The sequence below is a fragment of the Anguilla anguilla genome, chromosome 3, assembly GCF_013347855.1.
Source record: "Anguilla anguilla isolate fAngAng1 chromosome 3, fAngAng1.pri, whole genome shotgun sequence".
In the NCBI taxonomy this organism is placed as follows: Eukaryota; Metazoa; Chordata; class Actinopteri; order Anguilliformes; family Anguillidae; genus Anguilla; species Anguilla anguilla.
The window spans coordinates 7,744,846-7,770,072 of NC_049203.1; the positions used below are offsets into that span (position 1 = coordinate 7,744,846).

A 25,227-nucleotide genomic window follows, 5' to 3' on the forward strand; every position below is an offset into this window, starting at 1 on the left:
AAAAATAGCTTGAAGGTGTTCAGCTGCCCCTTAGTGGTATGACTAGGTCCTCGTCAGCGATCTGATGCAGTGCGCTTGCGCAGCTAAGTGTCATCTTTGCACCGGAGAAGATGGCGGCGAGCAATGGTGGTGGAATGGAAGTGGATGGTGCTGGTGAGACGAATTTCATAAATAAAATCTTTTTCATTTGCATACTCAACTTTATTCAAATCGTATAGGTTTCAGATATAGTTGAATTATTATCAAATGTTATATCTCTTATGAATGTGTTATTCTGAACAAGGTTTTAAATGTCCGGCCGGTTTACAGTCACCCGTGGTAAAGCTTGCACACAGTTTGGCGTTTCTGTGTGACGATTGGTCAGTTACTCTTTAGCGCCCGCCCGTAAATGAAACTGAAATTGTTGATTGGCTAGTTGAGGTGCTCCCGAACCTCTAGCACCAGTCTATCAATCCAGCTACAAGCTAAATGTTTTGCTAGCAGTACATTTACCAATGTGTCGATACTCTGTATTATTTCACCATAATATTCCTCAGATCTTTTCGTAAATTCAATATTATTAGCACGATGGATAGAGCGAGTGGTATAGGAAGATCAGTATCATTTTTATAATGTGATTTTAGCGATTGAGTCAGGTCAGTCATGTAACGCTGTCAGTTTAGCCAAGTAACCAAGCACAGTGATTTGATATGAATACAGTGTGCAGCTTGGTCTTTTCAGAGCACACCTGTAACTCTTGTGCTGTAAGTTTTCTGAGTTTTCCTATGGACAACAATAGGCTGAGGTGGCCATCTATATATAGGGGGTAGCTTGTTATGTGTCAGCATTCATAGTGCCAAAACTGGAACTGGACACTACGAAACAGTTACAACGACCTTTTCGGGAGTTGCACTAGCGCCTGCGCTGAGGACAAGCAGATTTTAGGAAGTATTCGCAAAATCTGCATAGAATTTGCGCTCAACCAAATTAATTTGTTGATCAGGTCGGAGCAGATTAAGTTCTGCGACGTAGCTTCCGATACAAGTGACGTGAACGCTGCGTCTAGTTTTATGCAATTGGGCCGCTGCAGAATTCACAGATTAGGCTACAATCAGCCGTTCCAGTTTTAAAATGGTTAAGTAATGGCCTTCTGAACGGAAGTCTTGATAAAGTAGATGCGTTGCTACTTTTGATGAAACGTGTCATCCATACACATCACTGTGATGTGGTTATCAGCAGTAATAATTACCACTAAATGTACTGTGTGGAAAAAATACGTGTCCAACGGTTGAAGGAGTCATTTTTATGATTCGAGCCGCCACTTTTATTTCAGTCATAGCTTCATCTAAAAAAAAGCGTGAAAAAATAAAAGTTGATTCGAACAACCTCCCTTCTTAAATGTTGCAAGTTTACAACAAGGGTTCTGGAATTAATTCAGTTTACAGTCCCTGCTTGACGGCAGATGAGAATTACCTCTGGTGTTAAGACAAAGTGAGCATTCCCCTCTTCTGTTTTTACTCTTCCAGCTGGCCCCAGCGTGATGGCGTCGGGGGTGACAGGGAGTGTCTCAGTGGCCCTGCACCCCCTCGTCATCCTCAACATCTCAGACCACTGGATCCGGATTCGCTCTCAGGAAGGGCGGCCCATGCAGGGTACTGGTCTCTTCTGCATTGGCTGTGGTGCTGAACCAGTGTGATGTACAGCTGGTTTTGATTGGGTTTGGAATTGCTGAGTAGTGTGGTGAATAGGGCACTGGGCTTGTAACTGTTGCAGGTTCAGTTCTCTGGTGGGCCTACTGCCATTTTACCCTTGAGCAAAGGTACTTAACCAGAAATGCTCTAGTTGTATTAGTGGCTTGTGTGTTGAAAGAAATGTAAACTGTACTAGGTGTCTCTGGGTGCAAGCATCTGCTAAATGCCCACTTGTAGTTTGTGTATGTGTGTGTGTAGCAGTGAGTGTGAAGGACTGTACAGCAACTACTTGCATGCATCAGTGCTTGCATGCGTACAAAAATGTACAGTGTTACACGTTACAGTGATTATGTGTGTGGATGATCACGCCTCCCTCCTCCACAGTGATTGGAGCACTGATTGGGAAGCAGGAGGGCAGGAACATCGAGGTCATGAACTCCTTCGAGCTTCTCTCACACACAGTGGATGACAGGACACACATCGACAAGGAGTACTATTACACCAAGGAAGAGCAATGTGAGAGTCCATTCATGATCCTTTTACTTTTACCTGTAACTTTTGCCGTTTTCTTATGTGTGTGTGTGATGGTGTGTATGGGTTTCTGTCTTTGTGTGCATTGCCCTGTGTGTTTGTGTCTGAATATGAGTTAAATGATGACTCCATCTTCTTTGTAGGTTTGTTTTAGTTAGAAAACCAGCTCCTTTCATGCAAACACTTTGACCTTCCCCCACATCTCTCTTCTCTGCCTCACCGTCTTTCTTTTTTTTTCTTTTTTTTTTAGTCAAGCAGGTCTTCAAGGACATGGAGTTTCTGGGCTGGTACACTACAGGCGGCCCTCCTGACCAATCGGATATCCACATTCACAAGCAGGTGAGTAGAGAATGGGTTGTCGTGGTGCTTGGTGAGAAATGGCTGACGCAGTGAATGGCTGATTTTCTCTCCTTGCCTGTAGGTTTGTGAGATCATCGAGAGTCCTCTGTTCCTCAAGCTGAACCCCATGACTAAACACACTGACGTGAGTTTCTCCATTATTACATGTCCTTACTTGGCCCTGTCTGATCACAAGAGCAAGATGTGTGCCGTCCGGAAAAATAATTTAGGAGCACGTCTACTAAACAAAGGGGTTGGCAACACTGTTTCCTAGCGTCTGGTTTTCACCTTAAAATTTGCAGCAGAGTCAGACTGAAGAATGCAGGTGAGGTGAGAGAACTGCGTAATCACCTGTTTATTAAGTAAGTGCTGAATCGCAAGGAAAACCGGCGGGCCCTGGAGCTCTCCAGAACCAGGGCTGCATGCTGCTGACTTTAACTGTTACTTAGTTTTTCCCCCTCCTGTACTACACAAGCTGTAGAGTTTCTGTTGAGGGGCACCGCTGATTCTATGGCTTGTGTTATGTGGTTGCGTTGAGAACTAGATGCCACTGCTTTTTTAAAATCTGGTCTCCTTTCAACCTCATTCATGCTTTTCTCTTTCTGACTCCTCGTTTCAGCTTCCGGTCAGCGTGTTCGAGTCGGTCATTGACATTATCAACGGAGAGGTAATTATCTGCGTGCGTGCGTGCTTGTGTGCACGCATGCTTGCATATGTATGTTTTTAAATCCCTCTTCTTCGTTCAGTCAGTATTGTACTCGGCTTATTAAATATTTTGGCCCTGAAAATAACTAGCAATGCACAATAATGCTGGGTTTGTATGAGCATCCGGAGATAATAGCTTAAAATGAACTTAGCACTATCCAGGGCTGTCTGGTGAGAACCGTTATTCAGATGGCTGACTTGTCGGAAACTGTGTGTGAACCCACCCGCTTCCTGGCCCAACAGGCGACCATGTTGTTTGCGGAGCTGACCTACACTTTGGCCACTGAGGAGGCGGAGCGGATCGGGGTCGACCACGTGGCCCGAATGACAGCCACTGGCACCGGGGAGAACTCCACAGGTACGGGGTGCCATTATCCCTCTCTGTCTCCGGCTGCTCCCCTGTGTCATGTCCTAGTTCCTGGGGACCTACTGTCTAGTAGGTTTTCCCTCTAGCCTTAACAAAGTGCTAATGGTCTTTTTTTGCAGACTAGTAGCCACACAGTATGTTCATATGTTCTCCTTCCGTCATATGTGTGTGTCTCTCTCTCGCTCTCTCTCTCTCTCTCCCTCTCTCTCTCTCTCTCAGTTGCGGAGCACCTCATAGCTCAACACAGTGCCATCAAAATGCTGCACAGCCGAGTGAAGGTCATCCTGGAGTATGTGAAAGCAGTGGAAGCGGGTGAGGAGGGTCAGGGGTCAGGGGTCAAGGGTCAGCACATAGTGTTCTCCAAATAATTGAAATTTATTCAAATGGGGTTTTTCCTTACCTCTCATTAACCTGGCCTTGTTCTAACCCGTATTCTCTCATGTCATTTTTTCTCTTACCTCCCTTCCTTCTTCTGCTTCCTGCTCCCACATGCCTTCCTCTTTGGTCTCTCCCACCCATGCTCCCTCTGGATGGTCTCTTCCAGGCGAGGTCCCTTTCAACCACGAGATCCTCCGGGAGGCCAACGCTCTGTGTCACAGGCTTCCCGTTCTGAGCACGCTCAAGTTCAAGACAGACTTCTATGATGTGAGTGAACCCCTTCCTTCTGTCTGTCATTTCCATTTCCGTGTGAAGAGTTGAGCTGTATTTGAAAATGAAACCCATGTAAAGCATTTGATTGGGCTCACCCTGTATGACACCACTTTCTCACAAGAAATGCTCACTAAGGGCACCACAAAGACTGGCAGTAGTGTTCTATAAGATCAGCTGCTGTGTTTTTACTATCGCTCAAGATAAACCAGGGTCAGGTCGCTTTGGATTATTCACAAACCTTTCAAAGTGGGTGGCGGTGATCATTGTTATTATGCTTAAAAAAACATGAGATAATTATGGTTGCGGTACAGCACCAAGGCCTAGTCAGCAAAGATCAGCTCAATCTTGAGTTATACTGTTCTCTGACTTCCCTATTCATCATTCTTCAGCTCAACCAGAAAAAAAAAGAATAAATTAAAAATAAATAAATAAAAAGACGACTAATCCTCTGCCCCCGTCTTTGTCCACCCACCAGCAATGCAATGATGTGGGGCTCATGGCCTACCTGGGTACCATCACTAAAACCTGCAACAGCATGAACCAGTTCATAAACAAGTTCAACGTCCTGTACGATCGCCAGGGGATCGGCCGGAGGATGAGGGGGCTGTTCTTCTGAGGGGGGTGACGAACGGGGGGTGGGGGTGGGGGAGGAGGAGGAGGAGGAGGAGCGAGATTGTACTCATCGCAGACATTGATTTGCTTTGCAGTATTTCCCAAATGTATATGTGTATGTACATGCACTTACTTGTTCACTCACCTTTACAGACGAGCGTGTGACTCGCAGTTGTATGTAATGTAGTAGACTCCACGTGTGCATGTGATACACAGTTACGTGCGCACACAAACGTATAACGTTACAGTTCCTCTGACTTGTTTTTGCTGGCATTGTTGTTTGATTTGAAAATAAATATTTCTGCTGCTGTTTTGGACCGGTGTTGTGTCCCAGTATCTCATTCATGATCATCCATGCTGCTTATTGGAATTTTAAACAAACACGACCTGTATTCGCAAAGCTTGTTCAAGCTGTGCATGCCGTTTATTGGTTGAACAAAGACAAGCGTATGAGGCATAAAAACTGCATTTCCATGACTACAAAATGCTTCTCTCAAGCCCATGGACAGTCAATGGGTGACATCACGGTCAATTATACACCTTTTTTTTTGTTGGCGCAGACCAACGTGATGCTGTTCGTGCAATAATCGATGTATGCATGGAGTAAAACTCAGTCAGGTTTCTGGGGGAAGAGTGGGGGGGGGGGGGGTGGTGCTTACGTATCCCATTTTATACCCCGATGTACGTGCTCGTATTTTTCCGCCTCTCTCTCCTCTTCTAGGGCAGATGCCCGGGTACTAAAGCAGCAGAAATGGCACCTTTAAGATTTTCCACATTAGCACGGAACCCCAGTGGGGGCGGAACGCTCAGCGTGGGTTCGAGATTATTGGCTCTCTGTGGGGAGCTCGTTTTCCATGATTGGAGCGTCTGAAGTGGTTTCAGGACCTGTCAAGGATTGGAGCAAGGTTTATTGGGAGGAAAAGGGGGTGGGCTATGAGTCCGTTAAGGGGGGGGGGGGGGGGTGTTCCTGGGATAATTAACAACAGTCGATTTTAAATGTGCTGACCCACGGCCTCCAGCTTTTCACACATTTATAGGTTACCCCTCAGCCTGGCCCTCGGTCCCTTTGCATATCCCTCGCTTTTTATCCACTCTCTCATCCTGCCTTTCTTTCGCTCTCTCTCTTCTCACACACGCGTGATGAAAGAATAATAAAAATGGAGGACACAGGTACTCATGCATACTTTCCCCAAGGCACAGATAAAAAATAAAAAAAAGATTCCAAACCATACACAAAAAACTTTTATTTTTCATTTATCATTTTCACTATCATCATGACTTGCATAACTTCTCTTGTCATTAAAACAGTTATTGTCACTGTATATTGATTAAGGTATTGCAACAACAACAAAAAAAACCACTGACACTATAGTAGTTTGACGCTGTAGTTAATTACTCATGGGATAAAAATACTCGTCTTTTTGTCGGTTACTTGACCTGAACATAAATACTGAATTTCTGCTTAACATATCAATTATATAACAGATATCTCCAGAGAGATGGTCTAAAACAAACCAAAGGGTTAGAAGAAAAATGAAATGTCGGACGTCTTGGAGCTTTTCACTGGCTGCAGACTTCAGCTCTGGCCATTAGCTTCATGTGTAGTGGAACAGAGCAGCTGTCATGGCCAGTTAAGCTTTTCTCCCCAGTTCTGTTAGCATTTGGAACTTAAAAAAAAAAAAAAAAAGGAAAACCTGTCAGATTGCCTTAAATATTCTACTTGAGTGACAGGCTGCTGCTCTTTTACTGGCTGTCTGGTGCTGGGTACGAGAAGCGGTAAGGGTCGTAGAGCTCGTGGTGGTAGTAGGGATAAGGGCTCGATTTTTTCCCTTTCTTGATGTGAGGAGGCGCTGGTTCTTCCACGACTTCCTCTTCCTTCTCCTCCTCCTCCTCTGTCTCAGGCAGGGGCGGTGGGGGTGGGGGAGCAGACTTCCCTTTGATTGGTCGAGGGGGGTGATCGATCAGGCAGTCGGGGTCCCAGTACGGGTCGCAGTCGTACTCCATTCCTTTGTAGGTGTGTATGGGGGCCGGGGGAGGAGGCGGGGCAGGGGCTGATATTTTAGGAGGGGGCGGGGCAGGGGCTGATTTTTTGGGAGGGGGCGGGGGAGGAGGCGGGGCAGGGGCTGATTTTTTGGGAGGAGGAGGGGGGAGCCGAGGGGGGGCAGGCCCCGCAGGAGCCTCAGATTTTTTGGGTTTGCAGGCGGGGTGATAGCGGGGGTCACACAGCACCGGCACGGAACCAGTGGGGAGGTAGACGATGTGGGGCTTGCACAGCGGGTCTTTGACGTTGCACAGGTAGACCACGTCCGCCTGAGAGAGCGGGGGAGGGGGCGGAGCCGTGCTGGGCGGGGGCGGAGGCGGGGGCGGGGCTTTGCACTTCTTGTCCTTGGATGGGTCGCACTTGGCGGACGGTAGGCCCAGGCGGTTCTGGAAGAGGGAGGCGTTGGGGCCGTACGTGTGCTCCAAGCTGCGCATCTGCTGGTACAACATCCTGATGCGGTCGATCTCATATAGCTGGAACATGGAATCAGGTGTGCCAAATTAGGGTTCCTCCTCCTGCTCCCACCCATCTCTCTCTTTCTAATCACCTCACCTTCTCTCCCTCATCCGCATTTTTTCAACATGCATCTCAATAGTATGAAGGAGGATTCAGCTGTGGTTCAAATACCATTAGTTTTGTATACAGCTCCATGTAAAAAAAAAAAAAAATAAATAAAAAATTCGTGGCAGCAATGCATGAGGTTGTAACCATGTATGAGGTTAACAACTGAGTCGCCTGAAGCCATAAATTTTATTACTTGTACCTTCTGCATACCATTTATTAGCCAACTATACACTACAGAGGGCTATTCAGGTAAATAGGAAGAGGCAGGCATGGGTTATTACTCGTTAGTGTGAAACACAATTTTCTTTTGCATCAGCATGAATCAGATCAGTTTAGAGGTTAACCTGGCCCCTCCCACCTACTCCCCATCTCTTTGCGAAAGTTCTAACAGCAGCCCGGAAATTAGTCCTAGTCAACCTCCTCAAACCGCAAATTCCGGCTGCATCCGGCAGCACCTCTTACCCCCTCCACGTGTCCGATGCTGTTGTAGTAGCGGTAGTAGGCCTGGAAGTCGGGGGAGTTGCGGTACCACCGCGGGTCCGCGTTGCGTTTGGGTCGGGAGTGAGACAGGAACCCGTTGGCCTGGGTCGAGTCGATGTCAATAGGGATCGCTGCAACTGGTTCTGAGGGTGGGCGGGGTTATGGAGTGAGACGAAGACATTGGTTACTCGGTACCTGCTCTGGCCAAAAAGTCACGTAGCGCACACACACATTAGCGGTTATTAATAAATTACTTGGGTCAGCGAATCACCTTTAAAAAATGGGAGAGAAAGATGGAGACATTGAGAGAGGCGAATCAGAGAAGTGTGCTTCTGTTACCTTCCTGTTTCACGATTTTCATCAGAGAAGTGGCTTCCAGCAAACCTGGTAAAGAGTGAGAAGCATACAGTGACATGCGTCATTCATAACCCCTCCTCCTCTTCTTCAATCATATCACCACTGCGAAGCACGGTGATCATAGCAGATGTTCCCATAAGCTGCGATTTACACCCTGACCTAGGTAAGCAGTTTGGATCTAAAGGTACAAGAATGTCATTTGCCTGTTGCCAAGCAAGTATACCTTCACTCCGTCCAGACTCACCTGGCAGGAGCATCAGGGAGCACAGCGTCCCCATCAAGCAGATTTGAGACATCATCCTGTCCACCTGCAAACCATCAATCTGATGAGAAGTGAAAGAGCAGAGAAGCATGTTTTTTTATGGCTAAATGCACAGTAGCTCTTGATTCTCAAGGTGCAATATTCTCCATTTACTGCGTCTACTGCCTCTTTATTCATGTTGCAATGGTTAATGTTACTGGGTAAATATTATAATTTTAGTTAGATTACTAAAAATGTTAATATGGTTTGAGTTCTCATTTCCAAAGTCGCTACATATGTCTGTCACTGCGTTCCTTGCTACGCAGTCCATTTCATTAACACATTTTAATAGCCTCCGCTTCACACGAAGGTTAACAATTTAGCACAACTCAAAATAATGCAATGGAGATGTATATGCACTAAATTAAGAATTCATTCAAACTACAAATTGTAAGACAACAAAGCTGTAGTCTTTTAAAAAAATCCATCCCTGATTTAATCAACAGGATCCCGAAAGGACAAAACAACCGTTACTCACCCTCTGCAGAGTTCTCTTTTTTTCTGCCAGGTAAAGGGACAGGAAAGCTAAATACTGAGCGTTCTGTCAATCACTAAGCATTTAGTGTGCTATTGGATAAAAAAAATAAAAAAACGCTTCGGCGTTAAGGACCGGCCCCGTTTTTTCCTCGAGATGGGACGGTTAAAACGGGGTGCAACTCGCCTGGTGTTAATTACAGATTTTCAAATACCTGCAGACCTCAGGGGGAAAAACTATAAAACCAAACTCCTCGTGAAAACTTGCAATAAATTCTGAGAGGAAGCGTCCCGTAGAGAACAAAGAGACACAGTAAAATTAAATGGTGCCAATGTGAGAAAAAGGGCTACGCATCCAATTAATTTTCTCGTCGCGAAAATCGCTTCCATCGACCAAAGCTTTCAGTCTGAATGCCTTACTTCCTGGTATTTGTGAATGTGAACTTCTGAAACGTGCACCAAATGAACGAATTGCTTGCATTCGTTATCCCAATGGTCAAAGGAGATGATAAAACAAAAACATAGTGCTTCGCAGTATTTATAAGCCTATGCCTGTAATAACATTTTCTTCCTCCAAATTCCTGTTAAAAAATTCAAATGAAACCCTTTTCTCTCAGAAACAGCTGTGATTTTGTTTCTACATGTATGTTGTAAAACAAAAAATAAAGACGTAAACCAGAACTGCGCATTAACTCTTCTCGTTTCTGTGTCGACAAGCACCAACCATAACGGGTTATTATGAGGGGAAAAAACAAACTAACTTATTTTTAATACAAACCAATATTGACTTGTATATTCATACATTAATTGTATTCCCGAACTGGATACCAATATATGAAAGCAAAATGGTAAGTGCAAAAAAAAAAAAAAAAAATTCGTGACACCTTACAGAAACTTCTGGGCGCACACGCTATTATTAAGGTGATTATCGGTCGAAAGGGCTCTCTTAAAAAACCGCAGCAGCCTAGCCTAGAGCGATAGTAATCTGTCCTACACACTGTATGATTTGGTATAGTTGATAGTGAAGTCGGCTCTTCCTTTTACTTTTCTCCACTTAAGTAGAAAATAAATGCCTCTCTTGATGGAGAAGACAACGTATAATTTCCAAGAACAGAAATGTGACCATCTGTCAAAAAATAACAATGCTTTCAGGGCAGAATATTTACAGCAACTGCTGTAGTGTTACTCTCAGAACATGTTTCTGAATGTAAATGCATGTGGTACACAGAAAAGTGTACGCCAGGCCAGACCATCATAAAAACAGGCAACTTCAAGTGCAACGGAGCAGCTTGGTTCCAAAACTTAATAAAAAGCATTTATTTGGCAGACTTTTATCCAAAGCTACGTACAAAATTTGCATTTCATCGTCATAGACAACTACTAAAGACAGGTTCGATGAGGTCCAATACTTATTTTGTACAGCTATTACTAGCCAAGAACAGTTTAGTTCACAGTGAACACTATTCAGGCCTAACCTCTGCAAAGCCAACTAGGCAGAAGAATAAGCTACAGTATTAGGACAAATACAAATTACCAAAAAGTGCTGGGATGGGGCAACATGTAACAAGTGTCATGAAAGGGGGGGGGGGGGATTTAGAGTGAAATATACAGCATGGTGGTAGTTAGTCCAGGTATAGTCTGAAGAGATGAGTCTTCAGGCCACGGTGGAAGATGGGTAGTGAGGGGGAGGTTCGGAGAGGGGCGGGGAGTTCGTTCCACCACTGGGGAGCTAGGGTGGAGAGGCTGACAGCCGAAGCTTCGTTCCTGCTTGCGTCGGCCGATTCAAAATTACGTTTGAAGCGAGCGAGCATTCCCCCGAAGCATGGTGCCGCAGAAATGCTAACGGGATCGACAGTGCTGAGTTTTGGAATTAACTGCTCCTGTGCAACTTCACCTCCAGGTGTCAAAGGACCCGGAATCTTCACTGTTGCAAACATTAAGACAGAAAAAAGAAACTATTTTGGTGCCAACTGCTGAAAACAGATTTTTTTACCTAAAGCTCAAGACCTGGTGGTCATCCACTTCACAGGTGTTTATAGCTGGGTCCTTCTCAGCCACGAATATCCTGAGAGTTCAAACCTTCCATTACCTTACTGGATTGCTTACAACACTCCTGCCGACCGCTCAACAACTCAGTAACACCCCCCCCCCCCCCCCCCAAAAAAAAAGCATGACATTAGCAAATATTGAAAAAAAGTAAATTTATTGGCAATTCAAAAGCACACAGCACGTTTGGACATTGTTAAATGCAAATGTCACTTCTGAATGGAATCGGCACGCACAAAAGCAGCAACTGAAGAGTCGCAGCATTTCTGAACTGACGAGAAACTAAACACATCCCAACATTAACACATCGAACCCACTTGGCTTTAGTCAGAAATTTCTAGACTCTGTACAGGAAGGACAAAAAAAGGCAGAAAACTTATAAACTATTAAATGCAGGTATATTTACAAAGATCTCCTTATTTTACCCCCCCCCAACCTCCCAGATAGAGGATTTACAAGATGGCACCCAAAGTTAAAACCTCACTTTGAGGGGCGAATGACTGCGGGGGCACACTGGCACACTCCTTTACAGAAGACCCGGTGCCGCTCCCACTCCCCCCACCCCCCCTCAGGCCGTTTGCCTCAGACGAAGGTGATCCTGGTGCGTGCCTGGTTCACCTGCCACACGTTCAGCTCCTCGTACTCGTCCAGCGCCGCCTGGAACTGGGCGGGGGTGAAGCCGCGAGACACACAGCGCTGCTCCGCCTCCGCCATCCGGACCACGCCCCCGACCCCGCCCCGCCCTTTGCCCCCCTCGCCCGCCAGCTCTCGCAGGAGGGAGAAGATCACGTCCGCGGGCCGCTGGGCTCTGTGGAGGACCCCCCCCCCAGGGAAAAGGTTAAAGGTTAAAAGGGGGCGGGGGGAGAGAAAAGGCACCGAATGTGACCCATAACGCAGCACAATGCGTGGCCGTTGCTTCACATTCCATTTCGGATCAGACTTCAACCGAAGCTTCGCAGTGTGAACTAGACTAGATGTTCATGGCTATGGACAGCTGCTCCGTTATGTGAACTGCACTTTGACCTGTGTTTGTAGCTGTTCCGGTGACTTTCGGTGTGCACTTATTGTACGTGTCTTTGCATGAAAGCGTCTGGCGGATGTACTGTAATGAGCCTTCAGTGTGTGCTCATGTACGTGGGAGCCCGGGTGTGCCAGGGCAGGAAGGGTGGGGGTTGGGGGGTGTGAGATTCAGCCACAGGCTTCTGTATCAGAGCGGGGAGACAGCCGTGTGCGTGCCAAGAGAAGGGTAGAGCACGAGCGTGTGTCAGTGTGTGCGCATGGGGCAGGGGCAGTGTGCGTGTGTGTGTGGGGCAGGGGCAGTGTGTGTGTGTGTGTGTGTGTGTGTGTGTGTGCATGGGCAAGAGAGCAGTGGTGAAGGAGGCAGGCGCAGTGTGCGCATGCGAGACCCAACAGATCTGGTGCATCCGTGGCCCAGAGCGTTAGAGAGCGTGTCCAGCCCACCACTGACCTGGTGGCGTTCGATTTGTCAGTCTGCAGTGAGTCCTTGGACATCTCCATGAGCCGCATGGCCTCGTTCACATCCTCCTTCTCCACCACATCCACCAATCGCAGACGAGCCTGGGGGCGGGGTTACAACAAGTCAGGAGGAGTCAAACAAACCATTTAACAAGCCAGCTCATGGATTACTGAGGCCGCGTTCCTCTATCATGACTGCAGGAAGTTCAACACGCCGCTCGCGCCCAGTGGCTCGTGGGTCTGTCCCGGGACTTCCTGTCCGCCGCAGAAGCCGAGCTATGCCGGCACTGTCAGACCGAGACAAGTGCAATGCCCTCTGGGATTGGCAGCAATTGCCCAAGTCTCCGCCTCTCAACACCAGCTAGTCTTTCCCACTGGCTGGAGGTTCCGCCGCTCAAACGCGCGAGGCTGCAGACGGGCGCTGGGTGGGCGGGGCTCACCCGGGGCGGTTCGGCCCGGCCGCAGTCAGTTTTGCATGGGTTTGCACAGCGACTCCGGCTCACACAGGCTGACTGCCCACCCCGCAAAGCTGAGCGCCACCGGGCACAGAGCAGACGCGGGCACAGCGCAGACACTGGCACAGACGCAGGCACAGCGCAGACACTGGCACAGACGTAGGCACAGCGGAGACACGGGCACAAAATACTGGGGAGGACTTTCACTTTTTGAACCTGGATGATTTACACAGGTGACAGAGTTACACAGAATTCAACCGCTGGCCTCTTCTGTCAGGCATCTTGCTCCCCCTGGTGGACACGGCGCAACGCAGCATGCTGGTGAGGAACTACAAGCCAGGCCCGTAACTGAAGCAGCCAGCCCAGGGCACAGCCGCCGCCCCCTGGTGGACAAGCCGCACAAGTGCAGGGCAGAGCGCTCTGTGCGTCATGAAGTGCTGGTTTTGCAGTAGGGCCCGATACGCATGCTACCTGCACAAACAGCACTTTGGACTCACAGAGGCCTGGGAGCGCGGCCGAGGGGGGCGAGAGGGCGCGGGGGGGGGGGGGAGGGGGGAAGCGTTCGTTCGGCTACCGCTCTGCAGGGGAGGAAGAAACACTCCGGTTAGTCGGGACAGGCCGGGGCAGCGGTGCTGAGGTCTGATCTGCGATGGGCGGCAGCCGCCGCCGTAGCCCCGTGTCCAGCGTGGGAAAGAAGTGCTCACACTGCAGTAGGCTGCAGATCATCGCTACCTGCACTGTAAGCACTTTAGCTCACGCGGGACGACACACACACACTAAAAAAAAAAAAACCCTGGCCTCTCGCCCCCGGCTGGACATCTGTGACATCATCTCGGCTCGACGTTACCGCGCTCGTACCGGCACTCGGACTGCGGGCTGCTCTTCTGTTCTGCGCTGGGGCCACAGCCCACAGGCCGAGGGTTTGGGCATCAGAACACGAGCGCACGCTGTGTTTACGCTCCAACCACCGCTCTTCCCTTTGTCATCACATCGGAAACTCACTTTGACATATTCCTGTGACAATACAGCTTTATACGGTACACGAGCCCTCTGCTCAAAGAATGGAGACACACACACAGTATTTACATGTACACGTACACACACACACACACACTGCACAGTATACACACACACGGTATTTACATGTACACGTACACACAACAGTACGCACACACACACAGTGCACAGTATACACACACACACAGTGCGTACACACACGCACAGTATTTACATGTACACGTACACACAACAGTACGCATACACACAGTGCACAGTATACACACACACACAGTGCGTACACACACACAGAAACGTGTTAGACAGCTCTGAGCACTGAGTGAGCGGAGCAGCAGCAGCGTGTTTGGCTGTGCCGGGGCTGTCAGGGGGGTGCGGTACGGTGCGGTGCGGCTCACCAGGGCGGTGGAGAGGCGCAGGATGGACAGCAGGGTGCGGGCGGAGGTGAAGGTGGTGTCCTTGCTGACCCTCGCCTCCTTCCTCATCTCCACGTAGGCGGCGGTGATGTAGTCGGCCAGAGATTCGGGAACTACGGGCTGCCGCCGCTGGCACAGGGAGATGTACCGCCTGCGGGGTGACGGGACGGGGGTCACACCCCAACACAGCGATCACTTCAGAACTCCGCAGCTCTCATTTCATTAGTGTGAGGCTTTAGCGGAGGCTTGCCCAGGGGTGACACTGTTCATTCTGAACACGAAACCCCACAGGGAAAGAGCCCAAGATAAACAGCAGGCTTGAGGGTACGGCCGCCATTATGGCTCACTCCATCACACCCGCAGTCTCCACAAACCAACAGCCGAACCAAAGCAACGTTGCCTCGGGTTTAAATACAGCGTACTTAAACTGCGAGTCTGCCCATTCCGTTTACTGATCGAACCCAGACTAAAAAAGGCGGGCCCCTCTGTTAAAGACTCTGGGGGTCCCCCCCCCCGCTCTCAGGAACTTCGCTAACGGACCCCGGGCTAGCGGCCGGTTGGGCGCGCCCCGCCCCGCTCACCTCATCAGCTTCATGTCGATGGGGGTGAAGTGCGTGGGCGGCTGGCGGCAGTGCTGGTGCACGTAGGTGATGTGCTGGGCCAGCCGCAGGTCGGCGTCCGGGTCGGGCCGGTCCTGGATGAGCCACAGCAGGTCGAAGCGGGACAGCAGGGCCGCGGGGAGCTGGATGTTCTGCTCCACCGTCTTCTGCGGGTTGTAGCGCCCGTACGCCGGGTTGGCCGCCGCCAGGATGGAGCAGCGGGCGTTCAGGGACGTCATTATCCCTGCCTGGGGGGGGCAGAGATGGCATTAGTGCTGGAAACCTAGGCCCTTCTGCTTAAACCCTCAGTACCCACAGAGCCGCCAAACAAAGGCTGCTTTTGAGGACGCTGAGCTGGAGACCCATTGGTCTTCCTTTGAAAACCACGCATCAGTTTAAGCTCCAACGTAAGAACCAGTTTTTTCTCGCTGCATCCAAACACAGGGAGAGCTCTGAAGTTCACACGCTGCTCTCGCACGTTGTTTACGGGAATCCCAAGCAGACGCTCTCACGCAGTATGCGATGTGCGCGTAGACAAGAGACCCACCCACTTCGGCGGGCCACAAATTCGGGACGGGCGAACGCGCCTCGCACCTTAGCGATGGAGATGGTCTGCTGCTCCATGACCTCGTGGATGGCCGTGCGGTCGGCGTCGGCCATCTTGTCGAACTCGTCGATGCAGCACACGCCCTGGTCGGCCAGCACCAGCGCCCCGCCCTCCAGGGTCATCTCCCCCGTCATCTGGTCCCGCATCACCGCCGCCGTCAGGCCGACTCCGGACGAGCCACGCCCGGTCGTGTACTGACCTGCGCAGAGAGGGGGGGGGGGGGGGAGAGAGAGAGAGGGAGAGAGAGGGAGGGACGGAGGGAGGGGGGAGGGAGAGTGAGAGAGAGAGGGGGAGAGAGAGAGGGGGGGAGGGGGAGAGAGAGAGGGAGAGGGGGGGGGAGAGAGAGAGAGAGAGAGAGGGAGGGAGGGGGGGAGGAGAGAGAGAGGGAGGGAGGGGGGAGGGAGAGTGAGAGAGAGAGGGGGAGAGAGAGAGGGGGGGAGGGGGAGAGAGAGAGAGAGAGAGGGGGGGGAGAGAGAGAGAGAGAGGGAGAGAGAGAGAACGGGAAGGGGGTCAAGAGCTCAGAAGGGACTCAAACTCGAGAGAGCCACCGTCCCACCCAACTGGACTGAGAGAAGAAGCTTCTGTTCCACCGGTCCCTCTCACAAGCACGCCGCAGCGAGCAGGCAGTCCAACGCTTATTTCCCACCACCGTGGATGATTTAAAAATACGTCACAAAACGCTAGCACGCGTAATGCAAATGGCCGACGGACAGCGGACGGGCGGAGAGCGTCTAAGAGGCGTTTTGGGACCTCGCAGTCAGACGAGCGGACAGCGCCGGCCACTTTACTGCAGCTGATCTGAGATCAGGGCGAGCGGAGGAACGGGCGAGCGAGAGGAGCGAGGTGGTTACTCACTGCGGGGGGCCAGGCGGTCGATGTAAGAGAGGAGCTGAGATTTGGCCACGCCCGGGTCGCCCATCAGACAGATGTTAATATTCCCTGTGGGGGGAGGAAGGGGGTTCTCCATTACACATCTCAAATTCAGCCGTCAGGGATATTTTCCACCAGATCAGGTTGAAAAGTTCTGTGGGTCACCTTAGACACATTCGTTGGTCGCTGAACTGCACCTTTACATTGGTTCCACCACAGCCCTTCTGTTCATATACACCTCCCCTAGATAAATTCACCAAACCCCCACACATGATCCCGGTACTTACCCCTGATCTTCATGCCACGGGGGGCCTGCTTCACCCCGCCCACCAGCAGCAGAAGCAGGGCCTTCTTCACGTCCTCGTGGCCGAAGATCTCGGGTGCGATGGAGCCCGCCAGCTTCTCATAGAAATCCTCCTCTGGAAAAAAAAGAAAAAAAAAAGCGCTCTGTTCATTTCGCCCTCCTTGGTTCCGAATCTCTGCCGTCTTTCACACAGACAGGTCTGACCACGCCCCCCAACAGCACAGTCCATCGAGACACCCCTCCTCCTACTCCCCCCCCCACCCTGTACCTGTGATCTGTCGCAGCTCTTCCTCGCTCAGCTCCTCCGCCCCCAGCTCGTCATCCTCAGTCTTGTTCATCAGGGTTATGCAGTGGGCCTCCAGGTACGTCTCGGACAGCAGACCCTGAGGAAGAAAGGTCGCACGCACGCACGCACACACACACACGCGTTATTCACCGCGGGAGATTACAGATTGAAGATTAAAATAGTGATAAAACACTAAGGGCCGCAGCGCAGAGGCTGTGTAAAAAGGGCGGGGCACAGGGCGGGGCGCTCACCTGCACAGCCTGTCTGAAGCCGGTGCGGAGGAGGGGCAGGAACACGCCCGACACGCTGACGTGGTCGCCGGGCTGGGCCAGGCGCGTGTTCTCGCCCCGGGCGTAGATGGTCATGCTGCGCGGGATGTTGCCCACGGGCACCTGGTCGCTCTAAATTCGGGAACGGAGCGGTGAGAAGTCAGGGGTACGTCATCCTCGCCCCCCAAAAAAAACTACGTTCGACACAGACCACTGCTGAGCACGATTATAAACAAGAGGTGCGGGGTTCGCTTAACCGGTCTGACAACCAGCTACACACACGCATGTGCGCGCACACACGCACGCACGCACGCACGCACGCACGCACACACACACGCGTGAGAAGACAGAGACACGAACTCAGACAATAACAGACACACACGCCCACGTGCTCTTACATGCTCCTGGATACGCAGCTCCTGGAACCTGATGAACTTTGACCCCCGGGTCTGCAGGTAGAGCCTGCCCCCGGACTTGTTGGTGACGCACTCCTGACTGGGACACATGATGAGGGGCATGAAAGAGGGCGACTGGATCTGGAAGAGATACGGGACGGGACGGGGGGAGGGTGAACACACTGGCACAGTTAACCCCCTCCCCATTAAAACCCACAGAGAGCGGAGCTCCCCCCTTCGCTCACCGGCTGGTACGTCTCGGCGCCACACTGGTCACAGGTGTAGGTGGCCACGGCCATCATGGGCTTGACCTCCGTTGCCCGGGTGACGATGCCGCGCACGTTCACCAGGTGGCCGATGCTGTCCGCCCGCACCTCCCTCACCACCAGCGGCTTGGCGGTGCTGGGGGGGCGGAAGTACACCTCGCTGTGGGGGGGGGAAAAAAAGAAGGGGGGGGTCAAACTGGCCACTGTGGAACCCTCGCCCCTCCGCAAGTCCTGTCCTTACATTTTTGTCACTGCTCACAGTGCATCGATACCCAGAGAGAAAAACACCGACAGCTGATCATTAAGAAAAGTGTTCAAACATAATGTATTAATTCAAGTACATTAAGTCAGGAAGTTTTCAAGACCTTCAATTGAATGCATGAATATTAACAGGTGGCAACAGAACAAGCGTGGTTATTCTTTGTTTGGCAAACAGAACACTTAAGGCACCAAATTGACATCAGTACAGAGTATGTCCAAACTGCTTGCGACAAGCTACAGAAAGACAAACAAATAGCCCTGAAGAATATGAAGGGGGGGGGGGGGGGGGGGGTTTCCTCACAATCTCCTCATCAGCTCTGCCGGGTACTGATTGCGGGGGTCTCTGGTGTCGGTGGGGTCGCGACCTCTCTGCTCCATCATCAGACGGTGCTCAATGTACACGTCCAGGGAGTCCTTCGCCACAGACTGGGGGAATCGCACACAAAATGGCAGTCTGAGGTTACCGTGATGCTGGAAAAGTGTTATCCAGAGGCAATTCATTATGGTAAAGGAGCATGGTTGAGCCAGGGACTTAAGACTGTGCGTATACACCAACATGGGTGTGTTAGGACGCATGGGTGTGTGTTAGCGCTCATGGGTGTGTGTTAGCGCGCATGGCTGTGTGTTAGCGCGCATGGCTGTGTGTTAGCGCGCATGGCTGTGTGTTAGCGCGCATGGCTGTGTGTTAGCGCGCATGGCTGTGTGTTAGCGCGCATGGCTGTGTGTTAGCGCGCATGGCTGTGTGTTAGCGCGCATGGCTGTGTGTTAGCGCGCATGGCTGTGTGTTAGCGCGCATGGCTGTGTGTTAGCGCGCATGGCTGTGTGTTAGCGCGCATGGCTGTGTGTTAGCGCGCATGGCTGTGTGTTAGCGCGCATGGCTGTGTGCATTTGTGCCGCTGTGTTAGCGTGCATGGCTGTGTGTTAGCGCGCATGGCTGTGTGCATTTGTGCGTGTGTTAGCACTCATGGCTGTGTGTTAGCGCGCATGGCTGTGTGCATTTGTGCGTGTGTTAGCACTCATGGCTGTGTGTTAGCGCTCAGGGCTGTGTGTTGGCGCGCATGGCTGTGTGTTAGCACCGCATGGCTGTGTGTTGGAGTGCATGGCTGTGTGTTAGCGCTCATGGCTGTGTGCATTCGCGACGGCGCGCGGCTGCCCTAACCTCTCTCTCCCGGTACTCGGGCAGCAGCTCGTGGATGGCGTCGGCGAAGAGGCCGGCGTAGCGCTTGGCGTTCTCGCACACGCTCTCCACCAGCTCGGGGTCCTCCTCCGCCACGTCGTCCAGGTCCACCACCAGGGCCACCTGCTCCCGGTGGGCCAGCGACACCTGCGCCCAAACGAACAGGTACGGTCACCCCCCGACTCTGCCGCACCCGCCACGCGATATCCATCCCCGCCACGCAATATTCATCCCTGCTACGCAATATCGGATCACCACCACACAAAGCTTTGTTGAGCGTCACGTCCGAAGAGAGCCCAAGCCTCATTCTCACCAGCTGGGCTCCATATTTGAAGACCTTTTTCCCAGAATCATCTTCAGAGTAGAACTCCTGGAGGAATTTCCTACACTTTTCTGAGGAGAGAGAGAGAGAGAGAGACAGATGGAAAGAATGAGCAGCAAAGCACTAGAACAAATAGCATCATAATAACCACATAAGACACAACCAAGGCTTGCCGCAGTGTTTGGTTTAACCGGGCGCATATGGTGCACAAGCTCACACCTGTGTAGTTCCCTCCACACTGCCAATACTGGAATTTTGTTATCACAATTAAAAAACTAAATAAATAAATGTAAAGTGCATTTACAGAGCTTCAACATTGATTTTATTTAATGTACACAACTACATTGCAGAGTCTGTGTGTACTTATCACCAATCAAAGTGACAGCCCAAGAGCTGTGGATCAGGTTACAAAACTCAATTTAGGCTATTTGCCAAAATGTATTTGCGTTGTATTTATTTAACTTAATATTTTTATTTGCATGAATTTGGGTTTCTTTAGTTATTTTATGATTATTACAGATGGCAAAGGTGTTTCAGAGGGAACCAACACTGGTGTCAAAACAGTAACACTGTGACAAGCTAAACATAGCCATGACTGTACATCTCGGACACACTGTTCACTTTTCTCCCAGGAGACCTCACAAGAAATACTGCGACGTCATCAACTGCTGTCAAGCTTCCTGAGTGGCAGTAGCCAGCTGCTATTAGTCAAAATTTCAGTTTATGATTGGTCAGATGACAAATTAAGGAATATAAAGTTAAGGGATGCAGCACATGGGGCAGACTTTATGGAGGGAATGAAACAAAATGAAATTGATGTGTTGGAACAACTAGCCCTATTGTTTTCCCAAGATTGGACATATGAATTGAATCAAAAACACTCAGTCAGTCCAGCACTAAATAGAACTAAGTTCATTTCAGTCTGTGTAATGACACTGCAAATAAATGCATTCATGTACATATTTTGCAGGAACATTAAGTGTCAATGATCATCACACATTTGTATGCAGTTCTGCTGAGAAATCATTTGACTAGTGATGAAAAAGAAGAAACCTACAGATTCAAATAATCGATGAATGACCTCTCAAATCAGCTGTTCTACTTTACACCAAGTTTGTTTCTTAAAAACAAGACTATCCCTAAGGTTGATCATGCAGTTCCTTCTATGAAAGGGATAGGCCCATAAATAAACAATTTTCCAAATAACCCCATTCAGGGTACATGACGATGAATTCGAAATAAGACAACAGCAAACAAGTTAGTAGAGAGCAATCAGAAATGTAGAACTGTATGCATGTTGTACATTCATAAATTCAAATCAGAGTTGCTACATTTTAGCAGTCTCCATGCACAGAAGACATTGCATTGTCATCTTAAAGTGCTAATGCTAAGCATCGTCCTTTAAAACTGAATAGGTTAATTACCCCGGGTTAATTGACCAACAACTTCCCGAAACGATCAAAGTAAGTTGCGGTGGTCACTAAAGGAAACCAGGGGAAGACAAGAGACAATTTAATCTTTTAATCTAATAAGTGATTGTTCCTCTTAAGTTGCCGGGCCTACGGGATGGCTATATATAGGCTACCTTGCAACACAAACAAGAGGCATTGCATAAGCTGCTGGATCCATTTTAGGCCAAACAAAGGGTGGCAGGGCACTGAACGATCGATCAGGTAATGACGTACGGATGCAAAAGCAACGGAAGCCCTAAACCTTTTATTAACGTTTGGATCCTTCAAACGAATTATTTAATGTCACCAAACTGCCAACGGTATGTTTCTCCACAAGAAACGAACGACAATAACTTGTACAGCTCAGTTTTACTCGGACCAGATCAGGCTGATCTGCGCGTATAAACAAACCTCGACCACGTGACCCCCCCTTCCTACCCCCCACCCCCAAATAAAAAAACTAACCTTGCATTTTTGAGACTCCATAGATCAATGCAAATCACGCTAAATAATCGAAATAATAAAAAAAAACATGTCGCATGTCACTACACCGGCTAATTTTAATTTTTATCAACGTATTCCACTCAGTTCTGCGGAAAAAACATTATACGGCGCGCGGCATTCTTAAACAGATTTTGATAAAAAGACAAACTAAAACTGCCAGGTAAAACTATTCAATACAAAACGCACTAAATATATTTATCTTCAAACGTCATTAACATACCACAAACGCGTGTGAAACGTGCCTACTACAAACCTAAACGTAATGCAGCGTCAGGTTAAGCCACTGTTAGATTTTGAGTAACTAGTGAATTTGACTTTCGGTTTCGGTAAAGCCGAACTTTGGATAAACGCTAATCTTTGGGAAACAAAGTTGGTTAGAAATAATAGGAGTGGGCCATCTTAGGTTCTTCGACTGAAGGAAATTACTGGAAGTAGATGGATGAAGACGAAAATGCATCCCTTACGAGTTCCTTTGTTAGGGCAAGCACCCACTTCGCTTGCCTGTGTTGAAGCAGTTAGCTCTAGCGTCCCCATCCTCAGCCAGTACCTCTACATTTAAAACTAAACTTCTGGATTTTTCCGGCTGATTGTTTGAGGTCAATGAAATACATGTTTAGTGTAAAGCAGGATCGGCTCTTTTCGCATTAGAACCTAGTTTCTCGCCTTGTTTTACGAGGTTAAGTAAACGGCTAGCGCACTGCCTCTTAGGAAAGGAAAACGGGTACATCCCAAACGCAGAAGAGCCGACACCCTCGCTACTCGTGTGCCAAATTAAGATAATTCAGATTCCCCCCCATATCCCCCCCAAAAAAGATATCTTCTCACCTGCTTCACCCAATTCTCAAGTCAACGCTGTTTTTGTAAACAAAGAAGCACATGGCTTCTTAGCCTCGTCACCCCCGCGGGGCTTCCGCTATCCCTCCGCTCACCAAATAGACCTATGGTTTAGAACCACCCTTTTTTGCGCCGAAGGCAAACGTCGCCTGCTCAACAACAGATAAGTTTGAAATAAGGGCTTTCGTGTTCTTAAATATGCACCAAAAAAACCCGGAACATGGTGGAAATTAACACTTTAATATCCATTTTGCAATAGCTGCCCTCAGCTCAGAGCGGATGTGGCCATATATGTGACGCTACCTACTCGAAAGAAGGCCAGCCACTCCGGACATAAGGCCGCCCCCGCTTCCCAGACGCACTGATTTATGTTTGCTATGCGTAAGGGCTTAAGCATATACATACGATACAGACCAGCAGCCTATATTGATTCTGGTCACACATACTAATTTCTGGAACGTGGGAAAAGGTTCTTTAAAATGGTCGGTCAGCTTAACTTAAAAACTCGCACGGTCATAATTTACAACACACCTGCCAACTCAACACAAAACGAATCATTCGTGACTGTGTGGGGGTTAAATTAAATGTTTATAGATTCATCATCCAAAACAAAGGCAAATTTCACAAAGGCAACACATTGTTAAAATCCACTACCGCCACAGAATAGAACACAACCTCAGTAAAACACAGTAATCATACTGCAAGCTCGGCTGAGTAAAGAAACCGCACAGGCTGCAAGTGTAGGTAATTAATCAAGTCGTGCAGCTAGTTTAACAGCGAACATCGTGAGTAGCTAGCACCCCGGCAACAGCGCCAGTTGCACAAGTCCGCAAACGTTTGGCAACCAACACCAGTAACATAAAATAATATTTTTTGGTAAAAACAACTTTTCGTGGTTTATGTACGTCCCTCCCCCTCGTGACATGTGCTTGTCGTGCGTAATCCTTTGTCTCCTGAGCTTCATCCGGGTCATGTAGCTAGGCCATATTTGCACTATATGGTAACTGAATACTTAAAACTAAAAGCAACCTCACGGTGGCAAGCCACATACACACTCAATCCATCTGCATGTACTGAATGCCGGTGAAGTAGGTGAAATACCCCGGTGGTTAGCACGGTTTTTAGGTTTAAAAAAAAATTTGAGGACTCAGAAGCTATTACGTTACATACAACTTAGCTAGCTATGCGGCACACTTAATACTTGCCGACAGGACTACTTTTAAATATGATTTGACTTTAAAAACGTTGAATCATATCTATGCGGGAAAATGCTTCGTCACAAATACTTGCCTCGTCGTCGTAAAGTCATAACAGCAGTACGAGCAAACAGTACCAAGCTGAAAAAGTTGCGGCCAGCTAACCAAAAGTTAGCAAGGACCAACGTTCACTTTCCCGAGAACAAAGGCCAGTTTGCACAGCAGCACTTAAATTTAGAGTTCGCTAGGGAACGAACTACATTAGCTGACATTGTAATTTCTACCAACTAGAATTACTGTTAATATGCATTAAATCACTCGTTTGAAATTTATTTACCATTATTGCTGCAAGGAAAAGCCCAAAGTTGTACAGAAGGCTAAAGCTACGAAACGCATCATACCCTTTTCAGCCAAGTAGTCCTTAGGAGGCATGTTTTCTTTCCCCAAACGAAGATCCAACAAACTGTAAAAGTACTGGGAGCGTTGAATTAAACGCTGTATGTTTTTCTGAAGCACTTTATTTCAAACAGATTGACAATAACTCTGTCACATGCAATACTCCGTTACTTCTTCCCTGTGGTTCCAAAACCCGCTGCGAAAACTGGCGCGAGTCCGGCTTCTTTTTCGACCAATCAAAACCACAGCTTCTACTCCGTGAGGAGGGGTCTAGTAATGGCGCGAAATCGGGGTAGTCACGTGGTCTTATCAGTCAGTCATACGTCTGACACCATCCCTGCCGCGGAAAGGGCGGTGTTACTATTCTTCTGAATCAACACGTTAAAGTGTCCGACAGAAACATTTGCTTTGGATCGCTTTCGTCTTGAAAATCAAACTAAGAGGACATCATCATAATAACTATTTTCTGCTGTCAAATTGTTTGAGGGTCAGATTTGAACCTTAAGTCTCATAATCCATACCCTTGATGTCAGCACTGATAAACATCTTCAAGTTATTAAAAGTGGCAATTCACAGCCAACATTATACCTTCCGTTTACTTTTAAATCCAAAATAAATAATTCATACTCAAATTACACTTGTACACTCTGTATAAGATCTGAACCCTGATTTTCACTTGGTTGACAAGAAAAATATCAAGGCACTCTTCTTTAGTAGGCCTATGTTAAAATGTGACCCTGACGATGGCTAAGCAAGTCGAAAGCAGTAGGTAGGCCTACTTAAAAAAAAAAAAATAAATCTGCCACGTGGGCATGCCATATTAATAAAGTCAATTTTAACATTTGTACTATACGCATCACGGACTTCCTACGTTTCTGGCATCCTGACAGCGCTCCTTTTCTCTTTCCTGGAAGGGAACCTCCAGTGGAAGAACTGATCTCAAATAGAGTTAAGGATACCTCTCATTTGGTCGCTGCTTCAAAACGCACAT

General features: G+C 48.8%; 3 protein-coding genes across 4 annotated transcripts; 1 reads left to right on the forward strand and 2 right to left on the reverse strand.

Moving 5' to 3' along the window:
* Positions 1 to 35: 35 nt before the first annotated feature.
* On the forward strand, positions 36 to 5,192 carry cops6 (COP9 signalosome subunit 6). The gene is made up of 10 exons (XM_035409179.1): positions 36 to 153; positions 1,506 to 1,631; positions 2,055 to 2,186; positions 2,452 to 2,540; positions 2,623 to 2,685; positions 3,160 to 3,207; positions 3,489 to 3,603; positions 3,832 to 3,924; positions 4,157 to 4,257; positions 4,739 to 5,192. The coding sequence occupies exons 1-10, from the start codon at positions 111 to 113 to the stop codon at positions 4,877 to 4,879; spliced, it is 951 nt and encodes a 316-aa protein (XP_035265070.1). The 5' UTR covers positions 36 to 110; the 3' UTR covers positions 4,880 to 5,192.
* A 702-nt stretch (positions 5,193 to 5,894) lies between these two features.
* LOC118223924 (arp2/3 complex-activating protein rickA-like) lies at positions 5,895 to 9,564 on the reverse strand. Of its 2 annotated transcripts, none has more exons than XM_035411008.1 (5): positions 9,097 to 9,564; positions 8,562 to 8,625; positions 8,300 to 8,344; positions 7,943 to 8,103; positions 5,895 to 7,389 (listed from the first exon to the last, which is right to left on the reverse strand). In XM_035411008.1, exons 2-5 carry the CDS (start codon positions 8,614 to 8,616, stop codon positions 6,619 to 6,621), a joined length of 1,032 nt encoding a protein of 343 aa, XP_035266899.1. In that variant the 5' UTR covers positions 8,617 to 8,625; positions 9,097 to 9,564; the 3' UTR covers positions 5,895 to 6,618. The 2 variants fall into 2 exon arrangements, with proteins under 2 accessions (XP_035266899.1, XP_035266898.1); XM_035411007.1 differs by having other exon boundaries at positions 8,562 to 8,640; positions 9,097 to 9,563.
* Positions 9,565 to 11,276: 1,712 nt separating this feature from the next.
* Positions 11,277 to 24,480, reverse strand: mcm7 (minichromosome maintenance complex component 7). Its single transcript, XM_035411834.1, has 15 exons — positions 24,242 to 24,480; positions 19,847 to 19,926; positions 19,516 to 19,680; positions 18,658 to 18,782; positions 18,075 to 18,255; positions 17,833 to 17,970; positions 17,417 to 17,566; positions 17,148 to 17,262; positions 16,863 to 16,994; positions 16,561 to 16,644; positions 15,693 to 15,904; positions 15,081 to 15,346; positions 14,482 to 14,650; positions 12,607 to 12,716; positions 11,277 to 11,946 (listed from the first exon to the last, which is right to left on the reverse strand). The coding sequence occupies exons 1-15, from the start codon at positions 24,270 to 24,272 to the stop codon at positions 11,721 to 11,723; spliced, it is 2,184 nt and encodes a 727-aa protein (XP_035267725.1). The 5' UTR covers positions 24,273 to 24,480; the 3' UTR covers positions 11,277 to 11,720.
* Between the last annotated feature and the right edge of the window lie 747 nt (positions 24,481 to 25,227).

What these genes read in the sequence shown, in the direction of transcription:
- mcm7 (XM_035411834.1), bottom strand. Translation starts at nt 24,272, where the DNA reads ATGCCTCCTAAGGACTACTTGGCTGAAAAGG. An exon ending in CCGAGTACCGGGAGAGAGAG is followed by an intron (nt 18,783 to 19,515) that starts GTTAGGGCAGCC and finishes CGATTCCCCCAG; the next exon opens with TCTGTGGCGAAGGACTCCCT. An exon ending in TGCGCCTCTCCACCGCCCTG is followed by an intron (nt 12,717 to 14,481) that starts GTGAGCCGCACC and finishes CCCCGCCCCCAG; the next exon opens with GCTCGTCTGCGATTGGTGGA.
- LOC118223924 (XM_035411008.1), bottom strand. Translation starts at nt 8,616, where the DNA reads ATGATGTCTCAAATCTGCTTGATGGGGACGCTGTGCTCCCTGATGCTC. An exon ending in CTCCCTGATGCTCCTGCCAG is followed by an intron (nt 8,345 to 8,561) that starts GTGAGTCTGGAC and finishes ACTCTTTACCAG; the next exon opens with GTTTGCTGGAAGCCACTTCT. An exon ending in GCATCGGACACGTGGAGGGG is followed by an intron (nt 7,390 to 7,942) that starts GTAAGAGGTGCT and finishes TCCATGTTCCAG; the next exon opens with CTATATGAGATCGACCGCAT.
- cops6 (XM_035409179.1), top strand. Translation starts at nt 111, where the DNA reads ATGGCGGCGAGCAATGGTGGTGGAATGGAAGTGGATGGTGCTG. An exon ending in GGAAGGGCGGCCCATGCAGG is followed by an intron (nt 1,632 to 2,054) that starts GTACTGGTCTCT and finishes CCTCCTCCACAG; the next exon opens with TGATTGGAGCACTGATTGGG. An exon ending in CACCGGGGAGAACTCCACAG is followed by an intron (nt 3,604 to 3,831) that starts GTACGGGGTGCC and finishes TCTCTCTCTCAG; the next exon opens with TTGCGGAGCACCTCATAGCT.